At 45.9% G+C, this 8,633-nt stretch overlaps 2 protein-coding genes across 2 annotated transcripts in view; one reads left to right on the top strand and one right to left on the bottom strand.

Annotated features, from left to right (window-relative positions):
- Positions 1 to 2,254: 2,254 nt before the first annotated feature.
- On the bottom strand, positions 2,255 to 3,290 carry LOC123058820 (proline-rich protein 36). The gene has a single exon (XM_044481493.1). It carries the CDS (start codon positions 3,223 to 3,225, stop codon positions 2,485 to 2,487), a length of 741 nt encoding a protein of 246 aa, XP_044337428.1. The 5' UTR covers positions 3,226 to 3,290; the 3' UTR covers positions 2,255 to 2,484.
- A 2,646-nt stretch (positions 3,291 to 5,936) lies between these two features.
- LOC123062692 (sorting nexin 1) overlaps positions 5,937 to 8,633 on the top strand; it is a 4,902-nt gene continuing 2,205 nt past the window's right edge. Inside the window, exons 1-5 of the mRNA XM_044486327.1 lie at positions 5,937 to 6,079; positions 6,196 to 6,330; positions 7,732 to 7,867; positions 7,996 to 8,129; positions 8,512 to 8,583. Coding sequence (XP_044342262.1) covers positions 6,068 to 6,079; positions 6,196 to 6,330; positions 7,732 to 7,867; positions 7,996 to 8,129; positions 8,512 to 8,583 — 489 coding nt within the window. The 5' untranslated portion in view covers positions 5,937 to 6,067. The remainder of the gene's footprint in view (positions 6,080 to 6,195; positions 6,331 to 7,731; positions 7,868 to 7,995; positions 8,130 to 8,511; positions 8,584 to 8,633) is intronic.

Genomic DNA, 8,633 nt, shown 5'->3' with positions numbered 1-8,633 from the left:
TTGCTAATTTGTGAACATATTGTCAATGAAAATTTAACTTGGGAATTTTGTTTTGTAATTCACAAACATTTTTTGAATCGAAGAACTTTTTTGAAATTCACAAACAGTTTTTTTGAATTGTCTGAACATTTTCTTAATTCCTGAACATTATTTGAATTTTCAAACATTTATTCAATTTCATGATCATTTTCGTAAATCATGAATGGTTTCTGATTTTTTGAACATTTGTTTTTCAAATCATTAATATTTTGGAATGTACAAACTTTTTTAAAATCACAAAAAAATGAATCTGCAAACATTTTATGTTTTCTTAGACATTTTATTTCAAATTTCGATACTTTTTCGAAATCCAGAATTAGTTAAAATAAGAAATAGATAAAATAAAAAAGAAATGGAAAAATATAGCGGCCCGCACATGGGCAGGTCCAGAAGGGCACATTAGGGGGAGCGGGGGTGCGGCATTTGGGCCTGCCCTACCGGAGACGACGCCATTCACGTCTGTTTCGCCGGCCCGGCAAAGAGTAGCACTGTGCCGGCTACTTCACAAAACAAAAACAAAAGGCACTGTGCCGGGTGAGGCTTCTTGTTTTCGAGTGGTGTCGTACGGGAAAAACTGTCGCAGAAGAACTTGCTACCCACCAAGTCGTGCCTCGCCTCTGTTCACAATATAGGACGTTTACGTTTTAAAACGGCCTATGTTGATTAACAGAGGTGCCTGCAGTTTCTTGACGGAGACGAGGCTGCAGTTGGCACGCAGGATCTCTGGTTCTCCAGGCCCTGCCCCTGCCCCTGCACCGACATGCTGGCTCCAGCCAGAATCCAAACACAACAGCCAACACATGCTCCTGCCGCAGCCAACACACAGCTACTGATGTATCCAGCTTCAGCCCTCAATTCAGTTTTGAACGACGGGGTCAGAAAACCCGCCATGCAGTGATGATACAGTCACGGTAAGATTTAGTGGACTCCTTTGCACCTCCTGGCATCAGTAGACAGATATCCCTGGGAAAAAGCTTCGCTAGCATCCTCGTCGCATGGGCACAGGGACTCTGCAACTGAATAAGAGCTTCACAAGTGCAATACGGTCAGACAGACAAAGTGAGATTTTAGTGGATCAGACTTGAATTCACAACGAATCCATTCCACTGCTAAAAGCGCTAGCAGCATTGTACCAAAGCTCCACCGCATTTCCTCTTTTTAACGGTCGACGAAGTGCTAGTAATGGGATTGGGATGTTGAATATGGAATAAGTATGAACCTTTATGACCGGCCCAATACAGAATATGCAGACAGAGCATCCATGAGGAACAAAGATTTGCCCTTGCTCTACTGGTTGGACCGTGTATTCCTGATACGGAATAGACAGACAACTCCTGTATAGTAGTACGAAGAAGATCCTCAACACATCATTGCCAGTTTTCTATCAAGACAAGATTTCAGATATGCTGGCGACCAATCTCTAGTTCATACAGCTGGGAAAGGCAACAAGTGTTCCTTGATAATAAAAACAAGTGGGGGATCATGGAGTTCCAATAAGCTACATTTTCTGTTTGCTTGAACTACTTCGACAGCTAAGCCATCGATTTCTTTTGGAAATCCAGAATCACAGCTCCATAGACCTGACGATCTGGCATACATAAAAGATGGTGTTCACCGACTATACTCTGAACAATATTTAAACCTGGGTTTAGACTAAAATTAGTCGACTGCCTGATTGTGCATCTCTCACATAGTCTAGTGTCTTGGTACTACTCTAAATTATGATTAAGGTATAAACTTCCTAAAACAATTTTAATATCTAGGTAAACATCAAAATGAAAATTCGGGGACACACCTTCAGCTAAGCAGCAGGCAGAGCCATATTTAACTCGGACCCTGAACACTGAACAGCACCATCAATTGCAGTAAAATTTATAACACCTGAACAATATTGCACCCATGATCCATTTCCATGTCCTACACGCGACCTCAAATACGATAAACGATGGATAGTTTGCAGAATCACATCGGCAAAAAGAACAGCAAAACTATCTTCTTCACCAAACGAAGCTGCAGTAGCTAACGAGCTCCAGTAAAGAATCCAGCTCCAGTAAAGAATCCAGCTCCACAAGTGCAGTGCAAACTAATCTACATCACAATATCTCAAAATATGCCCAAGTTTACATCGTTCGATGTTAAAACTACATACTTTCGGAATGTAACCATAGTAAGGATCGATAAACCATATCTATTGGGGTAAATTAACACAGAAACATCCATACGAACACAATTATCTTGATCCATACCAAATAGTTCAAATGTCTCCTGACAGCTCAAATAGAGAGTTCATAAATAAGAGCAATGCCGCACTGGTGAGTGATACAACACATATTTTACAGGTGTAGCTAAAATTAACACCTGATCACGCGTAATGTACAAAATAATTCAAGCACACGAACTCAATCGCTGTGGCCGAAGGCAGCTGCCAAATGCAAACGCAATGGATCAATCGAGCAGGCCGGTCTTCCGCCACACTGCATTGCGTACCTGGCGGAGGTCCCTCCCCTTGAGCGTGCGCCCGGCGCCCTCCAGCACCGAGAAGGTCGTCATGGGCGACTCCCGCGCCCGCGAGCGCGCCACCATCTCGTGCGGCGGCAGCATCTCCTCGTCGTCCTCCTCCTCGTCCGGTTCACTCGCGAACGCCTCGAACGGCGGCCGCCGCATCCGCGCCACCGGCACATTCACCGGCGCAGACTGCGGCATTTGCATCGCCGGCGCCGGCGCCGGGCGGGGGATGGCGGGGATCATGCGCGGAAGGGCCGTCGCCGGAGACGCGGGAGACGTCGAGGCGGACGGGGGCGGCGAGAGAGGCCCGAGGCGCTCGGGGAGGGCCTCGAGGATGCCCCCCGGCGGGCGGCGGAGGCGGGGGCTAGGGTTTGCGGCGCGGAAGGAGGAGATGAACAAGGGCCGGCGCGGCGGCGGCGGCTGCGGCCGCTCGGGAGATCCGACCCCCGAGCCGAAGAGGTCGTCCTCGTCGAGCTCGAAGGCCGCCGAGGCGGGCTGGTCGGCGGCGGCCGCGCGGGGGAGGAATGCGCCGAGGAAGCGCTCGGAGCTGGGCGAGCTCTTGTGGCGCGCGCGGGCGGTGTAACGGCTGGCGCCGGATTCGCGATTGACGGCAGACGTCACCGGTGGGGAGGCGGCGATCCGGCAGCGCAGTAGGGGAGGGATGCGTGCCGGCGCGGGCATCGGTGGGTCCGCGGGTTTGTTGGACTCTGCTGCCTTTGGCCTTTGGGGAAGAACGGAGCCACCAAGGTTATGCTGCTGGGGTTTTCAGATCCGTGCAGTACTTTTTTTTTCACGGCAGGGGTTCTGAGTTTTCCTTTCTGACATTCTTTGTAGTACTATACCTGATTTCTTCATAAATATTTGGCCACATAAGTACATCACTTAGCATGACTGTAGTGCTAATATTATACTACTTCGTCGGTAAAGAAATGGGTGAAGTAGTGATCTAAATGCTCTTATATTTCTTTTAAAGGAAGTTGCTCCTTTGATTCAAAAGAGTTAGGTCCCGTTTGGAACAAAAAAAACTTAGGGAGATTTCACATAACACTGCGTTTGGATGTCTGAATTAAGGTGCCTGAAATGGATTTGGTATTCCTTGATTACAATTCAGCTGTTTGGTTGGACTGTGAATTGCCGCTTCAAAATGAAACCAAATTCAACCCCCTATTCCCTCCTACCAAAGCTTCACTTCAACGATACGGAGCCTTGGTGCTCCGATTTCCTCTGAATTGCCCCTTTCCCGCAAAACGTGCCCCTTCGTTGCCTTATCCCCTCGTCTTCGAGGAGAAAAAGAAAAGGAGACGCGGGGAGGTCAGCGTCCACCACCAGGGAGCTCGGCGGTGAGTCCCAAGGAGCTCGGCGGCCATCCCCCAGGTTCGATTCGGACCCGCTCCCTACTTCTCTACCCATCTCCTTCCCCGCTCCCTCCTCTAGTTCCATCGCCGTCCTCGCGCATCTCCGGCGGCCACCACGAGGACCTCGCCGGCAAGCACCAGCAGGACCACGGCAACATAGGCGCCGGTTACTCAATCCGCTTCTGCCCCGTTCCATCCTCCTCACCCTGTCCCTGCCCCTGGTCTAGGTCGCATCTCGTCGGCATCCAGAAGGACCACGGCGACCACCAGGAGGGCTGCGACGGTGGAGGTGCAGGTCTCCTATGGCCACGGGCGCTCTGCCTCGGGCCTTCTCCCTGTCCGCCGCGCCCACCCCCGTGTACCCATCTCCTGTCCTACACCAGCCCATGGCGCCCAACCATTGTCTTGTACCTGAACTTGGTTCATGTGAGGACCTTTTTGTTCTCTGTTATTTACCAATTTTTTGTTTATGTATTGTGCAGATTTGTGAACTATCCGTCATATTTCATTTTTGAGTCATGTAGAATAAGGTATAACCCGGTAATGTAGTTGTGCAATTCCAAAGTTTGTCACCCAGACAAGATTCGGTATTGAAATCTCAGAGGCATTTCAAGAGCCAATTCGCTGGACAACCAAACAGGTGAATTCATATTCATACCATTTCAGTTTCCTCATTGATTTGGAATTCATGCCAATTCAATGCGGAGCTCTCCAATGGAGACATCCAAACGAAGCGTAAATGGAATTATATAGGAAATCATCTATGCTCTTTAATTTTGGAGCCCTCTCATTCAATTGAGGCGTTCAATTTTGGATATGATTCATGATTTTGACTGGGTCAATAATTTTTTAAGAAGCTCTCTCATTTAGTTAAGGTGTCTAATATTGGATCTGATTTACGATTTTGACTGGCTCAACGATTTTTTCAAATTAATCGACAGTAACCAGCCTAAAAAACACATCTGTTTCGCACATTCTCTCGCCGCCTAGAAGAAAGAAGCGCCATGTGCCATTGTGGCATAAATATGATAACGCAGTCACTTGCGCAAGAAACTTTCTGACATAAGTATGAGTTGATTAGCATATGATGAAAAAATACACAGCCAATAAAACACATCAAAACATCACATTATCGAAGAAAGAAAACACACATCATCTTCCGCACACGCCAAACCAAATAACAAAAAAGGGAAATCCCAACAATTCCGACTATAAGATACTCCAAAACAGATGTGGTCGGCAACTTCAAATTGTTAGGGAATTTTTCTGTTCATTGCAAAGAACCTTTTTCTAATAACAAAATGTCGTATGCATATAAAGAAACAATTGCAAAGGCCCCTGCAAGATAGTAAAATAATTACCACTAACTTCCAACGAGATGTTGTCTACAAGAACCACTCACATGAGAAAGAACTTCGTTGTAGCAACGAGTCATCATTGTCGCCACAAGAACTCCACCAAGTGAATTCTTCTTCAGTTTCTTGAAAGACTTCAACCCTCCTGCCCGTTGGGGTAGCGAGTGCACCTTGGTCGTGACATCAAGATCCTAGGTCGCAGTGAGCTTCTCAACCACGAAGGAAAGCACCATCTGCTGCCGCCGAGAAAGAAAAAGCAATCTCTATTGTGCAAAAGGAACTAACATCCCACATAATTAAACCAAAGGTTCAACCGGCAAAGAACCACAACTACTCACTCCCCACTGATGGCAAAACAACACACCGTCAGAACAGGAACGAAGTCGGAAGTACTTATTTAGTGAAGAGATTGCCGCCACGGTCTCAACACACCGTCGGAACATGAACGAAGTCGGAGCTATCAGAAGCACAGTTAAACACCATTTTTGGGATTATTAAAACATTTTTCTTGGAGACGCAAAGAACATTGTTTACTATTAGGAAAAAGCAAGCTGGGCCGGTCTTAATCGCGAGTTGTGGCGGGCCGACTAGCCGCGGAGCTGGGCTAAAACGGACTTGCTCAGGGCCTAGATCCACTGACGTTTCCTCCAAAAAAAAAAAGTAATCTCGTAACCAACAAAATCCTTCCCTCAAAAAAAGAAGAGAAAAAGAGAATCCTCTTCGTTTTCTTCCCAAGTCGCCCCCTCTCCTCGTTCCCGTAGCTTCGCCGTGCCGCAACGAGGAGACGAGGCCTCGCAGGGGAAGCTCGCCATCATGATCTCCGCGGTAAATTCCGACGCCCTGCCCCCTCCGCCGCCCCTCTCCGGCCCCGCCGCCGCCCGCCCGCGCGCTCGGCCGGTAATTTTTTTTGGCACTGAATCTGTCTACGCGTGCTCTCGCAGGAGAGGAGCCAGTCGCAGAGCCCGCGGTCGCCCGGGGCGGCGGCCGGGGCGCCGTTCCTGTCGATCTGCGTCACGGATCCCGTCAAGATGGGCACCGGCGTCCAGTCCTACATCTCCTACCGCGTCATCACCAAGGTCATCCGACTCGTTCTCTGTCCCAAGTCCCCTACCTGCCGGTTACTTCGATTTGGTCCAGATTCAGTAGTTTTTTGTGTGGTTCTGTACGAATTGATTGTTTTCTTATGTCCATCGGGTGTTGCCAATTCCTAGAGCAAATTTCGCCGGCTATTAGGTGTCAGTCAGGCTGGAACAGCGGAGCTCAATTTATGAACTCCGGTTTCTTAAATTAGATCCGACATTGGAAATTAGTAACAGCCCAGTAATTAATGAACTCAGTGGTGTGCACACTCTTGTGGCCTTTGAGTAGGTACTAGAAAGCCCTTAAAAGATTTTCTCTAATTAGTAGGGCTAAGTACGACGAAAGAAAAGTACAGGACATTGAACAGTTCTGAATGTTGTCGTGAAATCGCAATAGAGAGCAGCTATGGAGCATCAGGACAATACGAAGACGGTGCCTGTTGGATCGCACAGAATAGGCTGTGTTTCTAAGGACCCCCCGCCCCCTCCCCGTGCGACTTCAGCGGAGGTTCTAATAGTTTGTTAATCATCTTGGTTGAGTCGATTATATGGAAGGAACACAAAGAATCTTCAATAACCAAGTCACGGCCTCCGTAATTTTTTCGAGGGCTTGGTCGAGTGCCAAGTGTGATGGAGGGATTGGTCGCTCTCCTGCCTTAGATCACCTTTGGGCTGTTTGTAGTTGTTTTTGTGGTCGGTTTGACTGTCTAGCTGTAACCCTTCAACTATGTTCTACACTTCTAGCCTTTCTTAATATATTTATATGTAGCTCTCCTGCATGGTTTGAATAAAAAAGGAACATAATTTTTTTTCTTTCGCTTAAAAAGGAAATACTTCAGTTCCATAATTAAATGATTCTATGAGGAAGCACCATCTGTTGCATTGCTCACACCAATTCACGACTAAATCTGTCTGTATACTTAACATACTCTAAATACGGGTGAGTTTTTAATTCATTCAAGAAACACAGCAAGATTGTAGTGACCCGCACCATTAGACTTCTGTCTGTATACTTAACATACTTTAAATACGGGTGAGTTCTTAATTCATTCAAGAAACTCAGCAAGATTGCAGTGACCCGCACCATTAGACTCTGGATCCTACTGATTCGTGTGTTGACAAAGATGATCGCGGAATGACATGGTAATATTGTGTAAACCGCCAATTGATGACACTTTGTGTGTACTGTTCTATCGTTGATTCACACCCATTGGTTTAGCCTATTGAATTGACCTCCAGCACTCGTGTTACTTTTCATTCTCCATATCTGTCTTGTGCTTGCATGCTATCTAGGAGCTGCATTACATTTACTTGAGAAGATATATATTTATTCCTTCTTGGCCATATGCTGACTGTGCTTCTATTGATTTACTAATTTGCTAATATTTACCTCTGTAGACTAACCTACCTGAATTCGAGGGAGCAGAGAAAATTGTTATCCGGCGTTATAGTGATTTTGAGTGGCTGCACGATCGGCTAGCTGAGAAGTACAAAGGCATTTTTATACCTCCTCTTCCAGAGAAGAATGCAGTTGGTAATATGATTTTATCATCAATCTATCCTGTATATTCCCTGCAGAGTAACATAAATGTATCGACCACTTTAGTGCCAATATTGTGTTTTATTGCTTACCGAGCTGTTGTTTCTTTGCTCTATTCTTAGAGAAATTCCGGTTTAGCAAAGAATTCATTGAATTGAGGCGCCAAGCTTTGGACCTATTCATCAACAGACTAGCTTCACACCCTGAACTTAAGCAAAGCGAAGATTTGAGGACATTTTTGCAGGCAGATGAAGAGGTGAAGTATTTGCATAAGCTGAGTTCTACAATTACTTGATAAATTTTAATCTATATAGTCATTTAATGTTAGCTAAGTTTTTTTTATTCTTCACAGCTATGTTACAGATACTTTTGACATATGAATTATAAGTTGCATGTATAACTGGAGGCTTATCATATTGTTCACCTAGGTACCTGTTAATAATCAAGTAACTCTTGGTCTGACTGGCATATATTTCGTCATCCAATGATTTGATCATTATTGCTATGGCACTGAATTTTTAAGGAACTAAATAAAATAAGAGTAATTTGACTGCCTAATTGATAAAAGTTCACCAGAAACTCCAGTTGCTGATGGCATTCTTTCAGCTCATGTTATGTTTTTCGTGTGCATGAAACAGAAAATGGATAGAGCAAGGTCTTATGAGACTGGTATATTTAAGAAGCCGGGAGATTTCATACAGATGTTTAAGGTATGGTTCCTTCATTGCCCAGTAAGACGTCCTTGATATAACTGGATACA

This window comes from Triticum aestivum, chromosome 3A (genome assembly GCF_018294505.1).
Source record: "Triticum aestivum cultivar Chinese Spring chromosome 3A, IWGSC CS RefSeq v2.1, whole genome shotgun sequence".
In the NCBI taxonomy this organism is placed as follows: domain Eukaryota; kingdom Viridiplantae; phylum Streptophyta; class Magnoliopsida; order Poales; family Poaceae; genus Triticum; species Triticum aestivum.
This window is presented reverse-complemented; position numbering and strand designations above follow the sequence as displayed.